Source organism: Buteo buteo, chromosome 4, assembly GCF_964188355.1.
Source record: "Buteo buteo chromosome 4, bButBut1.hap1.1, whole genome shotgun sequence".
Classification (NCBI taxonomy): Eukaryota; Metazoa; Chordata; class Aves; order Accipitriformes; family Accipitridae; genus Buteo; species Buteo buteo.
This window is the reverse complement of record NC_134174.1, coordinates 30,814,961-30,840,038: the sequence shown is the minus strand read 5'-3', so window position 1 is coordinate 30,840,038 and position 25,078 is coordinate 30,814,961. Positions and strand designations below refer to the sequence as shown.

General features: G+C 45.6%; 2 protein-coding genes and 1 long non-coding RNA gene across 7 annotated transcripts in view; 2 read left to right on the top strand and 1 right to left on the bottom strand.

The window, feature by feature from the left end:
* P4HA1 (prolyl 4-hydroxylase subunit alpha 1) overlaps positions 1-17,121 on the top strand; it is a 37,453-nt gene extending 20,332 nt beyond the window's left edge. The window contains exons 9-15 of one of the 4 annotated variants that reach the window (XM_075025429.1): positions 841-911; positions 8,203-8,302; positions 9,901-9,954; positions 12,018-12,083; positions 12,624-12,692; positions 13,412-13,508; positions 13,980-17,121. In XM_075025429.1, coding sequence (XP_074881530.1) covers positions 841-911; positions 8,203-8,302; positions 9,901-9,954; positions 12,018-12,083; positions 12,624-12,692; positions 13,412-13,508; positions 13,980-14,050 — 528 coding nt within the window. In that variant the 3' untranslated portion in view covers positions 14,051-17,121. Of the gene's footprint in view, positions 1-840; positions 912-2,038; positions 2,110-8,202; positions 8,303-9,783; positions 9,838-9,900; positions 9,955-12,017; positions 12,084-12,623; positions 12,693-13,411; positions 13,509-13,979 lie in introns of all 4 variants that reach the window. The other 3 variants (XM_075025427.1, XM_075025428.1, XM_075025426.1) reach the window with 3 other exon arrangements.
* LOC142030038 (uncharacterized) lies at positions 4,040-23,506 on the bottom strand. The gene is made up of 9 exons (XR_012650072.1): positions 23,393-23,506; positions 21,891-22,042; positions 18,117-18,247; positions 16,278-16,402; positions 13,964-14,170; positions 13,329-13,602; positions 12,600-12,684; positions 10,544-10,609; positions 4,040-4,179 (listed from the first exon to the last, which is right to left on the bottom strand). It is a non-coding gene; the product is annotated as an uncharacterized LOC142030038 (long non-coding RNA).
* PLA2G12B (phospholipase A2 group XIIB) overlaps positions 22,112-25,078 on the top strand; it is a 14,299-nt gene continuing 11,332 nt past the window's right edge. For both annotated transcript variants that reach the window (XM_075025437.1, XM_075025436.1), the window contains exon 1: positions 22,112-23,718. In XM_075025437.1, the coding sequence (XP_074881538.1) occupies positions 23,343-23,718 (376 nt within the window). In that variant the 5' untranslated portion in view covers positions 22,112-23,342. The remainder of the gene's footprint in view (positions 23,719-25,078) is intronic.

Below are 25,078 nucleotides of genomic sequence, written 5' to 3'. Positions count from 1 at the left end.
ACTTCCTCTAATTGTTTGGGACTTGCTATGCCATTTTGTGCCTCTTCAAAATTTGGGCTCTGCAACTCAACCTTTGTGGTTATGAACAATAGAGTGTTCGATAGCAAATGAACAGAGTTAAAGGGCGCACATAAGGCTCAGAATCGGAGTATTAACATAGATGGGATGGTGTCAGTGGAGCGTAATAGAGGGAAACGAAGGCCTTGAACCAAGAGTTCTTACTCTGTGTAACTTAGGAGTATGATGTAAATGTGTCTGTGGACTGAGCAATCAGTTTGTTTTAGCAGTCAGTGTTAAAGGAATTCGGTGCTACTTTTGGTATAGAAAGAATCAAAAAGGTAGGGTTTTACTTGTGTTTTGCTTATACAAGATCACATTGCCTGGATTCAGTTTAACCATAAAACTCATCTTACGTGTGCAGGATAGAGTGCTAACAAAGGACTGTTTGTACACATGCCATAATATTGTACTGTTTTCAGCAGTTGTTGCAATATGAAGGAAATGAAAGTTTCTAGTTTACTTTATTCAGACAACTTCTTCTTGCTACAGAAATGGAAACGTTACTTCCTGGAAAACTTGATCTTCTCTAACGCTGTTTAAAAAAACAACCCCAAAACTGCTAAAAAACCTCTCTTCTAGTAAAATTGGAGACTCTTCCTCCTTCCCCATCACCGCTTTATGAATTTCCACCCCCTTTGTGAAAGAAAAAACACCTCAAAAGGTGACTGGGTGGCTTGCGTGCGGCTTGCGTGACATTTCCCCTTAGGCTTCTGAATGGTCGGATTGCTGTGATGCAGTATGTGCTTTGTAATGCAACTATTCTGATGGTTCGCTTCACAGCTGAGGCGAGCCACCATTTCAAACCCCATAACAGGAGCCTTGGAGACGGCACATTACAGAATTAGCAAAAGGTAAGAGAGCTCTATGCCAGATGTTTTGGGCCTGTAATGAGTGTGTAGATTCTGCTCATTATGGGGAAAAAAAGAGGTGGTCTAAAAAGACAACTTTAGCTTTGTAGTCCACCGCTTTATTACATGCAGATCCGTAACAGGCTGTTACTGCTGAGTTTCTCAGTCTCTTCCTTCAGCTAGAAGTTCTGGGGGCGTGTTTTGATTTCTCCTTTTTCTGGTTTGGGTCACTTTCTCAGTGTGTGTTCTCAAATGACAATCTGTACAAGAAGCAGGTCTCTACAATCGGTGTAAAAAATATGTGATGCTACAAAAGCTTCAGCAGAATCTAGATTTCTCTTTCGTTTTTTTTTAATATTCCCTTCCCCTTGCTCTTCTCACCAACCAAAAGTTGTTCTCCCTTTCCCTGTAAAATCTAGCAGACCACCTGAAGTGCCTTTACATGTGTAAGAGATGCTTCAAGTCGGTACTGTGCGTGGCATGCAAAGCCCATGTTCATTAGTCACGCAGTACTCCGTTGTCTGAGATAATCCCCTACTCCTGTCTGGGCTCTTTTACCTCCTACTGACACAAATCTGGCAGAACACAAGCTCATTTTCACTGGGCTCCTGGTTCTTTCCAGCTTGTCTACTAAGTACTACAAGTCTTGAATTTAGCCACTGTTTTCCAAAATTGGCTGGCTCTAAAACAAACGACGCGTCCCCTGCCCACCCACCCCCCCCCCACCTTCCCCCAGTTTTGGTAGCGGTGATTAAAGATTGGCCGTGCATTCCATTGGTGTTAAGCCAAACTTCTGAAAGGAGTTAAACTTCTGGATGATGAGGAATTGTCTGTGAAACTCAGCATCATAAATTACTTGCAGAAAGTCTCTAGTTTAAAACAAAAACAAAAAAGGAAAAAAAGAGAAAAAAAAAAGGAGGAAAAAAGTGAAAGGACAATCTAACCAAATTTTTCCAACCAATTTGTTTTGATTTGGACATGGCAGCTACAGCTTCTGTTGCCCTTCTAATATTGCTAATTTAAGAGCATTGCATACCATCCAGACCAATCGGAACCCTTTCAAACACCTGTGGCTTGGCAAAAAAGCAGCCTACGAGGTGGGTAAGCCCTTGTCCTTTCTCTTTTTGTAGCTGAGCCGTGCTACTGTTCATGACCCTGAGACTGGGAAACTGACCACAGCACATTACAGAGTCTCTAAGAGGTAAGGGGAATGTCTTCCAGAGGTATATCCAGTCCAAGGAAGTCTGTTCTGGGATTGTATTGCTTCATCTCTAAACGTGGGGCAAACAAGGACTTTGTGTAACCTTTATATTCCTAGCCTCTCTTTAGAAGAAAGAGAATGGCCTAAAGCAAACTGAGCTGTCATATAACAAAGCAAGGCGTCTGCTGAAATAGAGAATAGTTCTAAATGTTAGTGGTAGCCAAAGATGCAAGTGCCCTCTTTTGCTTAGCATGGCTCATCTAGTGCAACTAATGTACTAAAATGTTAGCGCAGCGCGGGGTTCTGCTTATGCTAACAAGCGGTGGGAAAGGCTGCCTGTGTAGCTCAACTCTACCACTAAACTTCAGTGTGGATACTTGCTGCTTAAAACTAGGCACTGATGAGCTGCTATAATTCATGGGAATAGTGCTAATTAACGCCAGTTGATAATTTAAAAGAATTTCCTTGTTTAAGGGATTGAACGTAGTTGCTGCTCTAATAGAAAACTAGTGTTCTTTCAGCTTCCTTGAACAAAAAACCTGAAATTAGAATGGCTAGTAGCTCAAGGGTTTTTATTTAGCTATGAATTTCTTTAAAAAGATAAAGTGCTTCAGAATACTGGATCACAAGTTGATTGATTCAGGAATGATTATAACTCTCATGAAAACTAGAAAATCATTGTAGCTGAAGTCTGATCCTTAAAGCCACGCTTGTTACAAGTAGTGGCAAGTTGAAAATGTTTATACATTGACAACTGGCTTGCACCTTCAGCAGCATGCAGATCTACTTACTCATCAGAGCGCATGCAGGTAGTGGGAGTCCTCTGGAAGTTGTCTGGGGAGCTCTGACATGTTTGCTCCTTAAAAACTACCTCCCCAGCCCCCCTCCGGAATGACTTTAGTAACATACGTCTTCCTGTTTAACGTGCGTTGCTGCATTTAATTTTTTTTTTGTTGTTTTTAGTTTTAAGGTCTGTCCATGTCTTACCTACCTCGGTTATCTGTGACTGCGTGTTTTAAAGAAAGCATTTATTCAGTCTTGGGATTTGTCCTCTGTGGCACAGACCACTCTGGGGCATTTACTTAAGAAACTTGTTAATCCATTTGAACATACCCTCAAGGTTTCTATCAAACTTGGTGTGATAATAATAAGGATTAGAGAAGGTGACCAGATCACTAATTGAAATTGAGATGCATAATTGGCCCTTATTTAAGTAGATAAGCCTTACTAAAAGAACTCTTTATTTATAGTTTTGATATTTCATTAGTGGGAAGTGTTATGCCTTGAGACTATTGCAGATGCCATAGTCAGAAAAAAATAGTACTAGAGAATACACACCCTTCATTAAAAGCTGATTCCCTTGTCAATGTGTGCAGCTGATGGTGCAGCCAGATCCTGTTTGCCATCACCTTTTCATTGGCTTTGTGACATGACAAAATAACTGTTTCTCCTAGGGCTTTAATCTGGAATTAGCCGCATGCTGTACCTTGCCTAGGGACTCTCTGATAAAGTGTAAGGGCAGCCGTTGTCTGTGAAGTGCCACTGCCTCCCTGGTGCAGTGTGCTGCGAGCCTGGAACAGAGCCTCCTGTCTAGTACCTGGTGAATGAGACCCTTAAACGTTTAAGGTTTGGAGCTCAAAAAGGTGGGACTTCCTTCCAACACGGCTAAGGAACTCACAGAATTCAATCAGAATTTACCGAGCTAAGATTTTTAATTCCATGTCTCACTGGAAGCTGGAATTAGAACTGCAAAGAAACACGCAAGTACATGGGTGGACAGCACATTGCGAAGTTAGCGCGGACAATTTTTTGAGGGTGGAGGGGACTTCCCTTCTCATGCTTCCCCTTGCCTTTGCATTCCTCCATGTGCACATTGTTTAGCCTGACACTTCACGCTATAGTGGGAGGTAAAAGCCACCCTCAAAAACCCCAAAGCCCAAGTCAGACTGCTTTTAGAAGGATCATGTTATTAATGCTGGAACGCTGAACTTGTCTCGCAGAACCACTGGTAGAAACATCTTTCTGTTAGAGCTGTTTGAGCTGGTTTGGATTCCAGATGAATCATTGCTCCTGAAAACCAAAAAATGCTTGCTTTATTTTTTCAATAGATGACTGCTTTCCCCCTTCAAACATTCTTTCCTAGCAAATGCACTTCTAAATTACAGCATTCCCCTCGTTGAGAAGACTACTGTTCGCTGTGCAGTACGTGGCAGGCTGTATAAAAGGGGGCACCTTGCCAGCAGTACGAGGAGCACCATCAAGCCAGGCTGTGTGCAGTACCAGAATAAACTCAGCCACTCTGACACTGCTTTTAAAGAAGCTGCTTTTTTTCCTCTCTCCTCCCAGCAGCCAGTCGGAGCTTGTAGTATATCATGTTAAAAGTTTCCACTTCAGAAATACCAGTCTGCGCTTTTCTTCGCTCCCTGTTGCATCTCTACTAGTTCTTTTTTACATGCTAAGTACATTTTAGAAAGGTTTTAAACATAAATGCCAGTGTTTCGTGTGACCAATGACTGTTACAAAAGCAGTTGTTGAAATACTCTGCTGCGGTGCTGGTGTAGCTGAGACTACTAAGGACATACAGCCTTTGTAATGTCTGGTCCTGGACCGACTTGTGCAGTTGGAGGAGATGAGCTTTTGGGCTATAAGCCCTTGTATATCACGTAGCTCTGGACAGTTGTCTGTTTTTTCCCCTAATATACTGCTTAGTCTAAAATTATTTTTGCATATATAACTATTGTGCTATTAAAAATTTCCAATAAGATGCCTGATAGAGAATTACAAGAGGGAGGAGTAAATGTAATTACTGCTAGCTGTTTATAATGAATATAAAAGCTGTTAAAAGCCTGACCTCGGTGTGAGGAAGAAGAAAAGCAATCCCCCAGCGTGAATTCAGCATGCTAATGAGATTCTTTCAATTTCCGTAACATACTAGTTTAGTTCATGGGTGTCTTTTTACAAAGCCACGTGGGACACCAAAATACTATGCCTTTGTAGTCAGAGAATTGGGGGTTTGGTGTGGTAGTTATTAAGGAAATATCAAATTGTCCTGTAAGTCAAGTCACCCACATCTTAAACTGCCATACTTATGACTTACTTCCCAGAAATAAGATTGTCCCTTTTTGTTAGGAAGTTTTCTGCCCCATAGTGGACTCATAGGTGTCAGCTGGTCAAAAATCTAACAGAATGCTGTCCATGCAAGTTAACTTGTCAGAGGAGCAACTTAACAAATGTACATTGAACCATGCTGAACCTTGAACTGTACATACATTAAAAGAAAAGAAGTTTGCTGAGCATAGTTTAAGGCTGTTAATTTCGCATCACATATGCCACTGGTGAGGGAGCCTTTTTTTTTTTTTTTTTTTTTTTTGGATAGAGAAGAGCAGGGAAAAAAGATTCCTTTTTGTGAAGGAATACCTGCTATAAATGGTCTTGAATGAGGCACATGCTTACTTTGTCTGCAAGGGATTGAGGCTAAGACCTAGCAACAAAAGAGGAGAAGGTAGGGACAGGTGGTTATATAGTCTGTGAAGGCCACTAGGCAAAGCCTGCAGTAACCAAAGGCCCTTGTTGTGCATCCTAAATGCAGCAGGCACAGAGATCTCCTCATGCTGGACAATTGGTGCAGGGTTCTGCAGGCCCTCCTGAGCTATCCACCCTCATGGAGGCACATTTCATGACACTCACAGGGTTAAATCATGCTGTAACCCCTTCACAGGAAACTATTCAGCACTACAGCCCCCCCCCCCCCCCCCCATTTTTGTTCAACAACCAGCAGACAGGCTGGCACTTGGAATATGGTTTCAGTTCTGTTTCCTCCACCTTTCATAGACATTCTTTGTATCCTTGGGCAATTAATTTTATTTCTAAAAAGCATATAGTACTTTCCCTTCATGAAAGGATGCAGTATTCTCCCTGTTGAAAGCATTCATTGCAATTTGACATAACCAATATAGTAAGAATGCTTGCTTTTTTCTTTCCTTGGGTTGGCGGTGGGTTTTGTGGGTTTTGGGGTTTTTTTGCTTAAAGCCTTTATGGACTGGACAGAGGTAGCTAGAGCCTATGCTTTGAAGCTGATGGCTGTGCTGGGGCTTTTCTTGTGTGTGTATGAAGTGTGAGGGCAGGATTGCTTCCGAGTGTTACCTGTTCAACACGGCTGCATATAGCATGCGGCTGCATAGCTGCGCTCTTTTTGGTGGGGGGAAATGCTTCATGTGAGTAGTCTTTGCATTCGCCTACCACTTTAAAGAAGGTTGCATTGTAACGCTTCCTTATACTAACTGTTCAGAAGTGGATGAATCTGTATGTGTTTGTGCCAGTCTGTCTTGAGAAATCTTACTTAGAGTTCATTTGTCATGTAAGGAAAAAAAAAAAATTGCTCGTAGAGATTCTGTAACCTGTGTCAGTGCCTTGTGTCATGTGTCATGCTACTGTTCCTCCCATGCAAAGTGTTTTGGTATTTCTTTTTTAAATACAAATTTTGTATTACAGACAACAACCTTCATTTAGCATAGATGTAAAAGTTCATTTGAGTAGAAATCCTATGATACTAGGCTCTGAGCACAGGTATGTCTGTCCAACAGTCTTGTAAGAGCAGCAGGAACCAATGATGAGCAAAAAAGGCCGAGTCAGATGCTAGAAAAAAGGTAGACCTAGCTGTGTCTCTTTTCCTGCAGAAAAGGGGGGAGGGTGTCCAAATCATCAATATTAGCATCCATATTAGGGACTAGCAGTGGGGCTGCCAACGTAAACAGAGAAGAGGACCAGGGAGGGTAGTGAGCATGCCAAGAGAGGGAAAAGAGGAGCAGGTCAAATGAAGGTGCAAAGGCTAGAATGGAAGGAGTAATGCAGCAAGAAAAACAAGCATCATGGAAGCAGATGAGTGGTTTTAAAAAAGACAGGGGCTAGATGAAATTGATACTTTTTTCCAAAAAAACCAAAATGTTTACCTTGTAAAGAAAGAGATGAAAAATGCCTGTGTGTTTGTTTACATGTAAGTGTTCATGGCTGGTAAGGGTCCAGCAGGGATGTGCAGAGCTGTGGTTATACTAAGCTTGTGCCCTTTTCTGCCAAACACAGCTCTTGTGGGTGTGTGGCCACTTCTGGATGATGCAGCTCCTGCCCAGTCATGCAGCTTTCGAGAACGAGCAACCACTTAGAGGAGAAAACACTACACTGGGTCCGGGTGAAGACAGGGATTGTTGTGTAGAACTGCTCCTGCACCTGTTCCTTCCTCTGCTGACTAGTTTGCCAGTTATTTTAAATGCAGTTGTTCTAGCTGAAAAGTTCTAATTTACAGTAGGAGGCAGACATTTTGAAGGTGCCTTTGGAACTGTGAGGCTGACCTTTCACCTTTCTATTTATAAAAAAGTAAATTAAAATGGGTTGGTTTGGGTTCTGCCCCCTTAAAAATCACTGTGTACCCAAAATGTGTGCTAAATACCAAATCCATAATCGGCTGTTCTGGTAGAAATTGTTCAACAGGGAAAATGGTAAAAAGAGTTTTATGCATTTGTTTGTTTAATTGTTTTCATAGCAATTTTTAGTACTGTTGCCCAGGTAAATAATGTGAAAGGAGAGATCACTGAGCATGCTTGCCTGTAAGTGCATGACATGTGGAAGAGCTGAGTTAGACTCACGTAGACTCTGTGTATGCTAAATAAACGCACCTAGTCCTTTTCCAAATGTTGTTACTTCAAAATGCATCAGATATGGGTTCTAAATTAGCTGTTTGGAATGAGTAAGAGCAAGTGTTTTGTCCACATTTTAGAAGACAGCTTGAAGCAGATTTCACCGTTTGGAACGTTTTCTTCAGTCATTTGGTAATCCAGGATGGGAATTAAGGCCCTTAGTTTCTTTAAACCAGCATTGTGCTTGTTCTTTCTAGAAAACATGTTTATTAATTAAATGCAGGCCTTCGTAACACCCTGGAAATATTTCTGATCATCCTACCAAATTCTTGAAAAGTAAAAAAAAAAAAAAAAAAAAAAAAAAAAATCAAATTTGAAGTAATTCTAAATGTCACATTTGTACTACTAGCTCACTGTCTATTACTACTGTATTTTATTTTGGGTTTTTTTTTTCCCCACTTAGTGCTTGGTTGTCTGGCTATGAAAGCCCTGTGGTATCTCGCATTAACACAAGGATACAGGACCTAACAGGACTTGATGTCTCCACAGCAGAGGAACTACAGGTAAACCCTTAGGACAAGTATGGTGGTGGTGAATGTCCATTGGCATTTCATTTTGGATGGCTTTGAGTGCAGCGCAGTGCTCACTGGGGTAGTGTTGGTGAGGTGGCCACAACAGCTCATTCAGCCCAGGGGGGCAGCTGCTGTGATGGCTGGTTTGATTCGAGGCCAGGGGAGGAATGAGTGAGTGAGGGGCTTTCGTGCAGGGAGGAGGAAACAAAGTTGTCTTTGCAGAGTAGCACTTACTTTAGTGGGAAATGGCTTTCTTTTGCTGGAGGGAAACAGTAATAGCTGAAACTCCTCATGCTTGTTGAAGTGAATGTGTAACCCTATTTTTTTTATTTTACTTTTTTTTCTCCATACTAACAAAATGTGAGTTTCATTGCTGCAGGGTCAAACCTTGCTGCTGTGGTGATAGTGAAAAGTTTAGCTTAACTGATCTGTAGGGAAAGGGGGAGACGATGGGTGTTCAAATTTGCCATCCCATCCTTGGTCCTGGCAGGCCAACAGCATGACTGGTATCTCCATAATGTGGGAAAGAAAGACTGACTGTATGTGTAACTTGAGTAAATTTTATTTTAGAAGTACTTCTGTTCATTTGCTTGAGGCTTGAGAAAGCAGGACACCTAGGAAGCAGTTCCTGAAAGCTGTTGTGCCTCTGTGCTACTCTGTCAAGACCCCGATGATAAAATGCCCAAGCAGCTGGTTGAAAAATGGGGTTATGAATACATAGAAGAGATGGCAAAAAAATAAAAATCACTTGGCAAAAAGGACAGTGGATGCTCTTTATTGATGTAGAGATCAAAAAGTGATTTAAACTTGAACAATGTTAGAAATACCATGACTATTCTTGAAGATAATATAACCTGTAAAGTTTCTATAGAAGGAAAATATTTTTCTGCCCTGGAGAAGTACCAGATTCCTTACCCCAGAGTACACTGCAACTTGCAGTGCCAGTCTCAGATGTGCTGCTGCTCTTGTGGCCAAACATCCTAGGGCTCCTTGGAGCCTGTGGCTGTCCCTCAGCTCTCCAGGAGTTTCAAAAGTTTCACAGTCAGGTTCTATGGCCTCAAAGTCATTAGATCAGACAGTAGCAGGCACTCAGAAGTGGGAGAATGTCTTTACCCATTCAGCTGGGGGCAAACAGAAGAGCTTTCAGGAAGGCTGGCCACGGGGAAGGGCAAGTTCAGCTGCAGCTTTGCAGTCAGGAACTGCAAAGGCAGGCTGAAAGGCTGAGACCCTAAAGCTCAGTGCCAGGTTCTGGCTCTTGTACACTGATGAGTAGTCTGGGTGCAGTCAGAGCCGTCTGTGTATAAAGCCAGCAGGACGTTGCTGCATACAGTACAGTTCAGCTGGCAGAGACTTGCAATTTCCTATGGCTTGATCTTTAAACTTCATCTGTCAAAAGGCTGTAAATGGCAGTCAAATTCTTGTCTGGGTAAAATACTGCTTTACTAGATTTTGTGCTTCTCCTTTCACTGTAGGTAGCCAACTACGGAGTAGGAGGCCAGTATGAGCCTCATTTTGATTTTGGAAGGGTAAGTCCTGTTTTCTGTCTCCACCTCTTTCTTCTTCACAAGCACTGTGTTTCTCTTTTTCAGGTGGCAAATTATGGAGTGGGAGGACAGTATGAACCCCACTTTGACTTTGCACGGGCAAGTAAAGAGATGGAGGAGAGATAGACACCTGGTGAAACCTGGGCCTCTTGGCTGTGGCACCATTGTTACTCTTTAATGTGTATTAAATTTTGTAGCTCTTCAACTTTTCTAATCCATGTTAGTGGAGAAAGCCCTCTAAACCACCAGCTGAACTGATACATGTTGTAGGCATTACAGAGCAACAAGGTTTTTCTTCAAAAATATAATTTAAAAAGAATTATTCTGAGATGACTGATAGTTCTTAACAGAGCACAGGGCATTAGCTTTATTCTAAAACTGAGGAAACATTTAGAAATACTCCAGCTGGCCATCGTACTGGCCCTGGAAAGCCATTTTGTTTAAAAATCACTGAAGGATATACAGCTAAACTGTATAAAAAACTTAGTGTATGTCCCATGCTCCTGACAGGTGCAGCAGATGATGGTGGCATCAACTAACGTGCATCCAGGCACTGAAGCTGGAAGCTGCCATAGCTGCAGAGCGTTGTGGAGTAAGGCAAATGCGGCTGCACGAGTGAGAGCTCAATGCCCTCTTCTTATGAAGAAGGCTTTGTAGGCAGCATAGGAAAACTTGCATTGCAGCTTACCGTGTAGGCTTGTGATGTGGAGAGAGAACTCCTTTCCCCAGGGCCAAGATGCAGGCATCTTGCATGCTGTTGAAGAAATTTTGAAAATATAAGTAAGAAGTGCTCTGTTACTGTAAGTTTACATGCTGATTGCTAGCGGACTCCCAAAACTGGAAGAAGCTTACCAAGGTCTTCTCATCTTCGCATCCTTTTTTTTTTTTTTAACTTGGTTTAAATTCCTGACCTATTTTTATTGCAGTGTAAAATGCAGACTGTTGGAAATAATGCCACTGAATTCAGTTGGTTATTTATTGGGCATACTTACATATGATTTAACACCTTCACATTCACCTTACACTGTGATTCCAAGCCACCAACTCTTAATCAGAATCTCTGCTCTGTAAGCACATGCTCAAAAGCATTGCAAAGGATTAACAGTTTTTGTTTGGAAATGAATGCATGGGTTAATTTTGGGAGCAAGGATGGCTGGAATTGTAGTGCACACAAATAGTGGTTACAGGGGCTGGGTTCTAGAAGTAAAAATAGAGGTGTGACAAAAGTTGGTATCATAACCCATCAAAAGGGGGGTTTGTTCTTTCTGTCAAGTGATAAAACCCGTTTTGGTCATGAAACAGCTCTCTTGTCTAGTTTGTTAGCCTGTTACAGGCTCTGGCTCTGCTGAGGTGCACTCGGCTTCCTCCCTCCCCCCTTCCTAGCTGTAAGGAAAGAGCAAGGGTGATGGAGTGTGGCAGGGAAGAGGACACAGTGCCAGGCTGGTGGTGTTGCAGCCCCACTACCCGCATTTTCATGTGTTTAGGCAGGGACCTACCTCACTCCTGTCGAAAGCTTCAGGAACAACTGCCACAGACACTCTGTGGATGGGATGGTGTGCTGCTTAATGAACCGCTCCTTGGATTTTTAATGGCACTCTAAAATGCCTGTGTGCCAGGGAGCCAGCTAGGTTGAGCAGTAGCCTGCCTGGCACAGCAGCTAGCACCTGCAGCTCCAGCCCAAGGTCAGAAAGGCTGGAGCAGGAAAGGGGGTGAGGGCCACAATGGCAGAACCACCCCGCAAAGGAGCTTCCCCTGGGGCATGCTTGGAGCCACCCCCGCGGTGCAGTGTGGCTGCCCTCCCTGTTGCTTATCTTGGCCAAAGACAAGATGGGGTGGGGGCAGAGGGGATAAGCGAGTGTAATTAAATAATTAACTTTGTGGCTGCAAAGAGGATTTATATACTCATTTTCAGACAGTACAGCTGTTCTTACCCATTAGCAATTTGGGCTTGTGCCCTCCCTGTCCTACAGAATTTTAAAGTGCCTGGTTTATTTAAATTAATAGATACACTGATATTGCATTCTCCCCTCCTTCCAAATAGAGGGATTGAATTAATTTTTCTGCATGAGTTTGTCTGCTGCTGGCTCTGCAGCTGTATGTCACTGGCTCCTCTCAATAATCAAAATGAAATGCTTATTAAATCTGCTTGCTTTTATTCACAGAAAGATGAGCCAGATGCTTTTAAGGAATTGGGAACAGGCAACAGAATTGCTACTTGGTTGTTTTATGTAAGTGATATATTTCTGCTATGTGCTGGTGCCAAAAATATCTATCACTGCATATTCTATACTGTTGAATGATTTCATTACGGGTTTTTTGGTTTTTTGTTTTTGTTTTGTTTTTTTTTTACTGAAGTGACTTGCAAATGAAGGCAGCCACTAACTTAGTGGTAATATATGGGGGGTATCTTCTTACCATAAGTCATGGCTCTTCCATGTGTTCTGAAGGGGTTTTTTTTCTCTAGAGTTGAGCATCAGCTTAAATTACTTGACTGTCTATTCATTTTTATATCTTCATCGGTATTTATAGCATGCCCATTGCCAAAACACTTCAGCATGTAATGTTCAGGGACGAGGCTGGCTGTTGCGCTTGGAACAAAGAGGGTGGGTTTCAGCCTTTTTTAAGGCTGTTAATCACGCAGCCTTTGCTCGCTAACTGGGAGGTAGAATTAAGTTGTTCCGTAACCTAATTCTATTTTACTAAAACGTGACGCTTAGGCATGTGTCAGCTTCCAACTTACTTACCTGTGCCTTTTCCCACCTTTCCAGATGAGCGATGTGTCAGCAGGGGGAGCTACCGTCTTTCCTGAAGTAGGAGCTAGTGTTTGGCCTAAAAAGGTAAGCAAGGTTTTTTTTTATCCAGTGTAAGCACTCCTCTCTCCACTGACTCAAAAATATAACAAACAAATGTATTAAATGTTTAAAAAGAAGCTTTGAAATGAGTGTATATAAAGAAGATGAGAGCACCATTCATGGGACCACAGAGGTACTTAAAATTAAGCAAAGCAACTGGAGCAGTACTGGTGATTGCAAGGGCCACTGATGTTCTGCGTGTTAGTGCATAGTTTACATTCTGGACTTAACAGCTTCTAATGCATAGACTTTGCAAAACATTACAATGCTTCAAAACACATTTTGAAAATACTCAAATCTGGAAGCAAGTTTAGTCTTGAGGTGGCTGTAGGGAATTCTCCCTGAAGTTGTGTGTTCCTGTTATGTTTTTTTCCCCCTCAGAAGGGTCACGAATGAGTTCTGTCTTTGCTGGCCTGCTGCTCATTTTTAGTAAATTATTATCTTGCTTGCTAAAACTGGTCAGTTGAATTAAACTGGCTTAGGGTTTAAAATAAATTAACAGCCAAGAATATATAGACACAGAATGAGTCAAAGGAGACTCACTCCTTAGGAAAGCAAACGTTAGAATATGGAAAAGAGCCTTCAGTTTAAAAGGAACGTCTGAAATACAAATACACATACCTTTGCCCTATCATTAATTAAGTTGGTGTGAAAGCACATATGGCACAGAGCACAATGCTGAGGGTTTCCGCTGCAATTTCCAGGGAACAGCTGTATTCTGGTACAATCTTTTTCCAAGTGGAGAAGGAGATTACAGCACACGGCACGCAGCCTGCCCAGTACTAGTGGGAAACAAATGGGGTAAGTATGCCTCACGTTGTTCTCACTGCCTGTGACCTGGAGGTCTGGGGCTTTGTTGGTGGGTTGTCTCGGTTTTCTTTTTCCTCTGGACTTCCTGGTGGAATAAAAAGCAGCCAGAAATTAAGTCCTTTATAAAGAAATCTACTTCATAGCTAAGCTATATCTACTGCTTATCTCTCTCTCTCCATACATTATGTTACATACACTAGCATATTTTATTTTATATATATAGAATACATGTAATACTATATCTACTTCAATAGTCTTGTGTAGTTTTGCAGCATCTGGAAGGTTTTTTCCCTCTTGGATCTATTAGACCAACTTCACATTACTTTGTGTGTGTATAAAAATACTTTAGAAAATTAAGATAATCCTGTGCTTAACTGAAAGCTGGCCAATAGCATGTATTTAGCTTAAACAGAAGCATGAGCTAACCAGGTGCAGTGATAGAACACCTTTATGTCTTTGCAGTATCCAATAAATGGCTTCATGAGCGGGGACAGGAATTCCGAAGGCCGTGCGCTTTATCAGAGTTGGAATGATGCAGACTCATCCTTTGTCTCTTCTGTATTCAGTTTGTGTAAAATGCACACATCTCCTACAGTTTACAATTGACTAACACTCCACTACAGGTTCAATCTTCAGCTACACCGGTGTTTCATCTGTGGACAAAACAAACATGCTTTTAGTTCCCTTAAAACATGCCCTTAAGGTTTTATGAACAGAGTATATTAAGGTCTATGAGTGTTACAGAAAAAAAAAAAGGACAAAATACAGATCAGGGCCACAGCTAACAGTGGTGTTGTGTGTGGTGTTCCCTTCACCATCGCCCCTCTGATCAGCATGGAAAGCCAGTGATTGTTCGCTCAGAGTCCTTCTCGCAACTGCCAGTTGGCTAAGGGTGGGATGATTTAACGGGTGGGCTCCCTTCTAAGGAAGGCTGAATTAAACCGGTTCCTATTCCTCAACTTCCAGACATTCGACTCCTTGCTTTCCCAGAGTGCCTGACCACTACTCTTGAGATCTGTGGGCATGGTTTGTGTTTCTCTGGGGAACAGGTTATTATAATGTTTTAGCCTGCTTCTCCACTTCCGCAAAGGCCCCAATTTTTAAACTGTCTTCCTTCTCCGCCTCTGTGGGGAATTTGGCTCTTAACCTTGAAAATGTGAGCCAGCAGTTACATACGCATAGATGAGATGCTTCAGCAGTGTTGCATCAAACACACCTGCATCAGAGCAGCCTGACAACAGTTGCAGCTTGTCTTCCCTCCATTTTTTTCCTTTAATATTTGTCCACATAAACAAAGGCTGCTTTTATCCTGTCTGAGTAGTCAACTCTTAGATCTGTTCCTTGGGCAGTGGGGATGGGAATGTTACCATCCTCATTAAACAAAATAATTGTGCCTTAGGACAGTGGAATTTCAAATTGGTTATGAGACTTCAGGTGATGAGGTAATACAGAGTCCTCACAAAATGCTCTCCACCCTCATCCTCCCAGTTCTCAAGGTGGTGTGAGAAATAGATGGCCTATTTCTAATCCTAAATCTTTTTTAGATGTGTATTATTTCCCAAATGTTTGTTCTTTCTGCCACAAAAGCTGCATGCAGGCCGCAGCAGCGACAGGCCGTTAGTCACGGGGTGACGGTTAGCAGAGGATGCCAGAGAAGGTGCCTGCTCTGGATGGTTTGGTGTTGCTCACCTTGCAGAGGCCGCCTCCCCTCTCCTTTAGCTGTTGCTGGCACTCGTGAGAGCCTCCAGAGGCTCTGGTGCTGCTCACTTCAGTGCTGCTCTTCCCACGAGCCAGGGCTGGAGCTGTTCCAATTCATGCCACCCCCACAGAAAAAGTGTCCCCAAAGTCAGCGGTGCCCACACTGGAAGAACCCGCTCAGGGACTTTCAGGGACCTTAGTTTGTGACAAGTCATCCATACACAGAGATGAAGGTGAGACTGGGGCTGCTGTAGCTGTTGAACTTTTGCTCTGCTCATCAGATTCCTGCAGGAGGACTAACAACTGCCATCCCCACTGCCTCACAGCACAGGAAGAGCTAAGCCGGGTGGGGAGAGTCTGCACGGGGGGGGTTCGCTTTCCTAAGCCATTTCTCTTCAGGAGTGGGATTTTTAGCAAAACGTCTAAATACTCCACTAGCATGAGGATAAGAATCAAAGTGAGCTGCACCAGATTCTGCCTAACCAGTCTGATCTTCTGGACAATGACGGTTTTACTGATTTGGGGGTCAAGCCTGAAGTCTTTACCAAGGGAAAAATTCCAATTCTAGTTAATTGGATTTTCTGCCTCAATAAAATCTTGAAAATTGAGCCAAAATGTAGATGAAACCAACTGTTAACGTGTTAGAAATACCTCTGGAATACTGAGAATGCAGTTTAAGGTACTATAGTTTGAGAAACTGCATACTTTCAGAAGACACTTTAAAACCTTTTCTGGAAAGTGCATTGTTAAATTTCTACTGAGCCTGTTAGCAATGGGACCTACGTAACTGTTTATCCTCTAGCCCTGCACCTTCTTGCATTTTGCCTGTGCTTTTGGCAGATGTGAAACCAAGTCCATCCAGCACTTAAGAAAACAAATAAAAAGAAAAACCAGAAGTAGTTCCACGTCACATCTGTACTGCTCATTTATTCAAAATAGCTGGTACACTAGAGCAGTATCTGATACAGAGTCACCAAAGAAATGGGTTAGCAGAGCATATTTTTGATCACTAAACTGTAATCATTAAAAAAAAAAAACCACACCCATAATATCTCTACTTACCTGCGTTTTTTCACATGGTGTCATTCATCTCCATTCCTAACCATGGTTTCCTCTTTCCCATCTGTTTTACTTTCTTAAGCTCCAAAAAAAGGCAACCATGGCTGCAGGTAAGTCCTGCTGCTTTCCTGCAAGTAAAAAAATTGGTGTTAGGAGCCGTACCTTTGGGACACTAATTTTTCTTGGTAGCTCCGAGGCATCTATAAATGCTGCCTAGTTACCAAGCACAAAAAGAAATCAATGTATTGCCACCACGAACACGTTTAGAAAACAGCGTCTGGTTTTGCTTTTACAGAAAAGCTGGGTTTTTTTCTGAAGGGAGCAGAGGAGTTACTTGACACATTAAAACAATTAAAAGCTAAAAACTATAGAATTTACGTAAGGTAAAAGAGAAATACTGAATAAAAAGTGTCAGTGACTGCTTTAGGTACTGCCTTAGTGGAAGAAAACACAATGGTCTCTTAGACGTTGCATGAAGAAAGGAAGGGTTGAGGCTATGAGAAATCACTGTTTTGTTACATTAAGCAATGGGGTTGGTTTGTTTTTTTGGATCTCTGTTCAGCCAACACCAAAAGATGAATGACGAGCTTGAGAGAAGTTGTGGAATGTCTGAGGAATTTGCTAAACAGTTACCTCCCTCGCCTCAACTACCATTGAGTACTTCCAGTGTTAAAGAGCATTTTAAGAACAGTCTCTTAAGAGGCATTACTTGGGGACTAAAAATGGTTTAGTGCATGACTTTTTAAAGCAGTGAACTACTCAATGACTTGCAGTTCTTTGGGGAAGAAAAATAGTTTGTCTTTTGACAGTGGAAAATTTCACTTGGTTTAAAAAAAAAAAAAAAACCCTCAAAACTAAAACTCAAGTCTGCTGAGGCACATCAGACCAAAATGTTCCAGATTATTAGAAGAGAACGGGTAAGCTTATTTTTTTAAACTGCAGACAATCTGTATTTCCTCTTTCTCCACTGCAGTAGCATTCACGCACCTAACAGTAAATGTGTAAGGGATTACACACAGGTGGTGCTGCTGCTTTCTGCCTTACCCCTTCATTTCTCAAAAGGGCTTTTGGATCAAGAGCGTGGCTCCTGTGTCAATCTAGTTTTGTATTAAAGATGATTGAAAACTGTTTGGCTCACAGTGACTGACAATTGAGAAACTGCCTTACTGTTAAATTTTTTGTAATGAAGTTTTTAATGTAAAAAAAATGGGCTTAAAATAAAAGCCACTGCCATTAGCAGTGAAAAATCCTCCACATCAATCTCTCCTCGTATATAGCTGTTTTAAATCTGACCACATAGATTTTTATCACCAGATGTGTTTCCTGGAAAATGAGCTCATTTGTTTCACTTCATAATCTAGGCAGGCAGGTGCAGAAGATGCCCATACCACAAACTGCCATTGAACACATTCTCAGACCCAAACTTTGTGTCTCAGCTGGAAACACGCAGCACTAACGGACCACAAAAGGGGAGGGCAGATGGGAATGCTGGGCTGAAAGCATGTTGTGCACAAATATTTATGAGAAGGAGCTGAACTGCTCTTGGGGAGGAGTGTGGCTCAGTCCCTTTGTCTCCCTCATGCATTAGATTTATAGCAGTAGGTGGTGTGGGACTTAATAGTGACATGGGAACCGCACGAGCTCCTGGCTTGAAACTCCAAACAGGCACAGCAAAGGGTCAGCTGCTAAGAGACCCTTTTCCAGGGATGACAAATACTTCCATTTCCTGAAGCCGAGAGGTCAAACAACTAGTCATTCTGAATAGTTCTAGGGAGGAGAAGGAAGATCAGACTCTTCCGCAAAACTGATACCAGCAGCACGATGCGGGGACGGAGCACTTACTTGCTTACTTGCAGGAAGGTCAGGTTGGTGTCTTCCTTAATCAAGACTTTTGCAGTTTATACACTACAGCTGTTCCTGTGCTTCACTCTCAAAACAGGGGAGCTCATACTTCATTTGTGGTCATTGGGAACCTGCAAAACAGCATAGCAAGGGCTGGTTAGAAGCCTTGATCCTTTTGCCTGCGGAATGGAGCCTTGCCCTGCTGATGGAGCACTTGGCTTGCATTTAGGGAACTGCTCTCCCTTCCCCATGCAGCCCACAGACACAGCTAACATGCTCACAGATTTGGCAGCCATGGGGTAGGAAATAAGTCTAAAGCGTACCAGCATTTTTTTATTTTGGAAACGTGAATTGATTCCATCCCCAGCTACTCTGTGCATGCTGCTAACTGCTCCCATGCCCCTCTCAGCATGGTGGGCCAACACCAGGAGACTGCGAGCAGCGGGATGGCTCTGTCCTTTCAGAGGATGGGGCTGCTCATGCCAACCCTCTAAGCTTTTTGGGGTGGTTGTGGGCTGCCTTCCAGCCTCTTGGCCTGGGGCCACCGCTTCCTTACCCCAGGCCGGTAATGGCTGAAGCGGGGCTGCCCCTTTGCGAGTAGGTGTGAGGCTCGTGCCACCAGCCTGGCCACCAAGCTGCTGTTACCAAGCCAGCAGCGCAGGGGCTTCAGCGCAGGAGCCTCATGGGGCGAGATGCAGCTCACAGCCTGCCCTTCCGAGACAAGAGAGGGGCTGCCCTACCTTCTGCATGTGGCCTGAGGCACCTGCCCAGGATTTGGGGGGGGGCCCTAGGTGGCCTTTGCCCCCTCCCATGGAGGAAGGGCAGGATTGTGGTTCAGCCCCACGCTACCCATGACCAGTGCTTACGCACTGTGGCTTCCCACCACCCTACCTGGCTATCCAGGGCTCTTCCAGCACAGCTGCAACTGGACCACGACCACGGGGGATCATGACCATCAACCCCGCTTGGGTAAGAACTAAAGCAGTTGCAGCTAAACAAGGCAGGCTAGGGACAGGGGTGGGCAAAAAGGCCTGCAGATTGCCACAGGGCAGGACAAGAGGAAGAGAAAAGAAAGGGTCTGACAGTATCGGCACCTACAGATGGGGGAAGGCAGCACAAGGCTGACGTGATCTGTCCCAGGACTCCTGGAGAGACTGGATCAGACCACAAACTTGAGCACAGTCCCCCTGAGGGAGAGTCTTTAACCACCCACCCATCCTCCTCCAGCTGCTGGACTCTGACCTGACCCTGTGAGGGACTCGGACATTTCATCACCAAGCTACATTTCTCGTTCCGATAATCAGTGGCTCATCTGGCTCCTGAGCCAGGCTTTGAACCAACCACAGATTACCCACTAACCTCAACCACCAGCTGCCTATTTCCCTTGCTTAGGCTGTGCCTAAACATCGACCAGCAACTCATTGAGCTGGCCAAAACGGACAGAAAAAGGGCTCAGTCCCTCAATCCTCTGTCCTCCCCCATGTCCCCAGCAGAACACAAAGGGAAGGATCCTGGCAAAGCGCGTGACCACGCATCTCTGCCTATGACAGCGTGCTCTGAAAAAGAAATGCGCAAAAGGAGCTGGACCAGCCCTTGCGCTTCCCTCCCAGAAGCCGAGCCCAGGATGCAAGGGTCAGCGTTTGCTTTGGTGTGGCTGGTAATGCAAAGCCAAGAGGGTTTCCAGCTTCATCTGGGACGGGGTTTGCTGCCATTAGTGTGGGGGACACAGGCACACACGTCCAGCTGTGTTGCTGCAGGATGGGTGTCTGCCTGCGCAGTCAGCTCTACCTCCCGTTTGACAGGAGCACGCTGCCAACAGTCTGATAGTGTCATTAGGAGTGAGTGACTCATCACAGCCCGAGGGCTGCTCTATATTTAAGCATTACCGAGTCAGAAATGAATGCACAGAGTCAGGAGCTGCTTATCCTGAGGTCAAGACGAAGTTCAGAAACCAGTTGTCAGAGTTCACCATCATGGCAAACATCATCTGTATCTCTCAAATCTTTAGAGAGACAAAAATTGGCATAGGGAGGGGATATTTGCAGCCACAGTGGGTCAAAGCAAGGTCAGACAGCCTGCAGGTACCTGCTGTGCTCATCCACTTCAGGAAGTCCTCACTTCTCCAGCTGTTGAGCCTGAGCAGCAATTCGTTGAGATAACTCTGTGTGTGGGGAGGTGGTGTGTAGCTTTTGTTAGTTTCACTCAATCCTACATTTTTCCTGGTCTTCAGATCTTAAAGTTTGGGTGAAACCAAGCTATTTGGAGCTGGACTGAAAACATCTCGAGAGACCGGGGTGGTGGTGGGAGGAATGAAGGAGAGTGACTCATCCCTGGTGCAGGGCAAAGGGGCTGCCACGTTTTGGGAAAGCAGTTAGACTGCTTTTTTATTCACAAACTTTTGCTTCAGGTCCACAAGTGACGAACTAGCAGGGAAGTTTCCAACTCCTCTTTTCCCAGGCTCTGCACTTTGCCAGCTGCTCCCCCCGCCCTGTTCATCTTTCCTAACTAATTCCGATTGATTTTGCAAACAGCCTGGGCTCCACGCTCTGGCCAGAGCCACCCCCTCCAGGCTGCATGTCCTGCAAGGCACAGCATGGACAGCTCATGCAACAGTCACTGTGTTTTGCATCCTCTGCAGTCCTGCTGGCATTTTTTCCCTCTCTGTTTGCATTCAGCAGCACATGGATCAGCCACCAGGGACTAGGGATGACGAAGAAAGCCATGTTCTGGAATTGCCTCCAGAGCAACCCTATAAGGCTCCACATAAAAGCACAGCACCAAGCACAGCCACCCAGGGGCTCTACACAATGTTTCCAAGCTATTCCTAAATATCTATTTTGCTCTTTTTTACATTAACTTTTGCCAGGCTGTTTCTAAGGGCGGGGAGCACTAGGGCTGCAAACTGGCACGTCACACAGGACAGTGATTCAGCCAACAGACGCACAAACGGCTCCACTCAGTGCAAGACACAGCGTGGGACTGCTGAAGCCGGTCTTCCCTTCGCTGCGGTTCCTTGACAACAAATTCCAGGGACAGCAGCCCATTTCCACCCATGACTGACAGACCAGTACCCAGCACAGTCTGCACAGCAGGACAGGCCTGAGCTCTCCAGTCCTGCCCTGCAAAGTGCTCCTGCAGGGGAGTCCTCGCTTCACGAGTGTCCCTGCTGCTTTGTGCCAGTGATGACACCCTGTTCTAGAAAGGCTCACTAGAGGCAGGGACTTGCTGGTTCCCAGGCTCCAGGCGACAGACCATCTAGTAGCAGCCTGGCACCTCTAGCTCAACCCAAAACATCACCCTAATTTCTCACCAGGCATTACAGTGCTCCCCCTCCTCATCTGCAGCTTGGACACTGCCAACCTCCTTTCCTAATGCTCTCTGCCTCTCTCCTTGGGTTCATCTTCCAAAAGAAAAAGCTGGTTTGAGTTTTCCTTGGGACCTCCTGCACACCTTACATGTCCCCTCATCCAGTAACTCAGCCAAGCTTCCTCCCACAGGCTGGGACAGCGGTGCGCAGCTCTGGCTGTGTAACAGCATTCAGAGAGGCACCATGCAGGTATCAGCTGAGGCTGTACAACTGAATTGCCTCCAGCTGCTGATTTGAGGGAACCCTCACACCCCCTTCTGAGGGGCACTGAGCATGAATGCAGTCAGTGGTGGGCACCAGAACAGATGCAACAAGAAGGCAGGAGCTGGCTCCAGCTCCACACCATTTCACAGGAAAGGGACTAACCAGCTCGTTTGCTCCTCTTCCCCACTTCTTCTCTGACTTACCTGTCTGAGAAACCAAGGCTTGGTCTGTGGTCCCTCCTCTTTATCCCATGTCTAGAGCACATAACGCACGGCCGAATACAGAAAGAGGCTGGCAGACAGGCGCCACAGAGCTCTGGCGCTTTGGAAGTAACAATGCAGTAGGGCCGAGTCTCCTGCAAAACAACAAAATGTCAGAATTTGCACTTATGTTTGCCATATATTTGACAGACCCACTGCCCAGCTCCCCCTTGCCCTCTCGAGAGTCTCCACTTGACAGCCTGGCCACTCAAACGACTGCTGAAGTTTGCCGTTGGAGTCCAGCCAACAGAGACCAGCAAATCTGCCGATCAGCTGCAGAGCAGCTGTTTCTGAGAAGCACTGCTGTGCTGGGACACATCCGAAAAGCTTTCCGAGAGCAGCCGGAGCCTTCCCATGCTGTCTCCCTTCCCTATTCTTTATCAGTGGTTTGTGCTGTCTTTTGCTGTTGGTGTTCGTTTGGTTGTTTTCTTTTAATGAGTAACTTCTTTGAAACCTCCACCAGCTGTGCAGGCCCCCCGGGTCCTGGCAGGCCAGTCCCACCCCAGAACCAGGACCTGCAGCTCCCCTACAAGCCAGTTACCTGCCTTGGGTTTCGGTGCCAGCCGTTCCTTGCTCTGAGCCACCTATACTACATGTTTAATTTGGCAACGCTGGCATCACGCAAAAGCCGTAACAACCAGCCACCTAACATCAGCCTTCAGGAGTCCCATCAAAGGCAAATACTCATCTATGTCATTGATCCTATAACTGGAGGGAACATGCCAAGGTATTGCCCTGAATGCGGTATTTCTAAACCCAAACTACACCTAGCCGCTGGATCAACCCCCACCAGGCCCAACAGCACCCTCTAGCCATAGCAGAGCAGGACACGGCGCTCTCTGCCACCCTTTTCTGTCCTGGACGTGCTCCTGCAAGGGAGCCTGTTCTGGGCGCGCAGGCGTGGAAAGCCTCTTCACACGACAAGCGTGTCAGCCCTGTGGTCCCACAAGTTTTTCTAGGAGCAATCCCCCACAGCAGCTAGGCTGGCTGGATGTCTCATCCCACCCCATTACGTGCCCAGGAGGCCTAGGAAAAAGACAAGAGGTGCTCCTCAGTCTGCTGCTGATCTATTACTCCTATTGCCTGAGCAGCAGAAATTTTGGACAAAGAGACACTCTTCATCTCCCAACAGGCTGGGGAGAGAGTGGGGAAGCCCATGCAGCAGTGCCTTGGTGGGGCAGGCGGAAGGTCTCCCGTGTGCCATACAACCTGGGCAGACAGACCCCGCTCAGCACCCCAGGGAGCAGTCCCTTTTGGGGAAGCTGAAGCCCTGGTGCCGCAGGGGCTGAGCCTGTTCCAGTGGGATTGTGCAAACTCAAACCCCGGTGTTTCTCTGCAAGATGAACTTGGTCCAAATCTCCATGGTGCACTTTGCACTCTCACTGTGGTGACCTCATGCCAGCTCCCTCAGCAGTGTTTAAAGTCCAGGGGAGAGGCGTGCTTACCTGCCTCCTACACACAACAGCTCGCTCGCACTCCTCCCTGCCTGCACATCTGCCTGGACAAGGGCTCCAGAGCCTGGATCGGAACTGCAGCATGCGGCTGCTTTTTGAGGCAGCGGTTTTGTGCCTGACCCTGGGCTTAGGGCAATGCACCGAGGAAACAACACAGGAGAACACCGTCCACCACGCTCCCCAAGCAGAGTCATCCTACTCAGAGTGGGGCATCGAGGCCATCCGGGACAGCTTTGAAACAGTTAACAGCTACTTCGACTCCTTCTTGGAACTGCTTGGGGGAAAAAACGGCGTTTGTCAGTACAGATGTCGATATGGTAGGTGAACCTCACTCCTGCTGGCTCCTCTCTCCTTGCCCTTTCCCCTCTTTCCCTCTCATATGGGAACTTGCAGCACTCTCCTTCCCAGAGACCACAACCAGCTCCTATCCGTGACCTGACCCCTGCTATGCTTGGCACAGAGAAGTCACTGCAGAGAGTCACAACTTCTCTGCTAGTGCCAGCACAGAGACACTGAACCCTCATCTTTCCCTCTCACCAAGAACAGTCTGATCTTGAAGCCACTGCACTGTGTGCAAGGGGACAAGAGGAGAGGACACACGGTTTACAGGAAGGGCATATATGTAACCAGGCTGCCCAGCTGCCTGGACCCCTGGAGAGAAGGACCAGGGTAGGCAGCAAGGCCCCAGAGGGAATGACAAGCAGCCCATGCAGACCTGACTCAGAAGGGGTTGTTAGTATTGCCAGTGGCCCTAATCTCAGCAACCTTCGGAGTGTCATTATCCAGCAGTTGCGAGTTGGCTAATAACGCGGGCTGGAGGAAGGGAGATAACAGGAAGGTAAACGAGACCTGCTGTCACCATGGAGGAACCTTTAGTACTCAAGGCAGAATAAGGCAGCTGCCCCTTGCCTTGGACTTTAGAGTGATTTACCAAAAAGGAAGAGTTTGGTTTGTCCTAGGGGCAGGACAAAAGGGGTGACATCTCAGGGAGAGCAGGGCAGGAGGAGCACAGGCAGGGCAGGGGACTGGGCATGCAGAGGTGCGGCAGGGCAGGCCTCTATGGTGCAGGTCTGTGGGGCGCTGGGCAGGTGGAGGTACAGGCAGCACCAGCCATCAGCAGGGTACCTGCTGAAACAACCTGTTTGGGAACAGCAAGGAGGTTTCCTACAGACTGTGTCCTCTCCCCAGCCTCCTACAACAGTCCCCACAGCAATAACTGTCCTCTGTCACCTCAGCCTGCTCATCCGCAACTGCCCATCAAGCGCTTTTCCCACAGCTTCATCCCACGTCCCTAGTGACCACCTGGGCAAGATGCTTGTGAGCACAGTAATGATTTCAACCCCTCTCTGTCCCTGAGCATTGGTTTTCACAGACACAGACTCAACGTTTTGGAGACATCCCACCGACTCAGTTTCATTCGGCATGCATCCCATTTCTTCCAGAACATGGGCTGCATGCTGCGCCTCTCCAGCCTGCGCAGGGTGGTCTGTAATGCTCCCCCACAGATGCAGCTGGACAGAAGCAACTCCTGCTCCTCCCAGGCCAGCAGCGAGGGTGCCGACAAGAAACAGATGCCGCAGGGCTGGGACCCGAGCTCCCTGTCAGGGTGAGAGGGAAGATGGGCCACCCTTAGCCAAAACGGGGCCACAAGGAGAGTTTAAAATCAGCCTTAAAGTT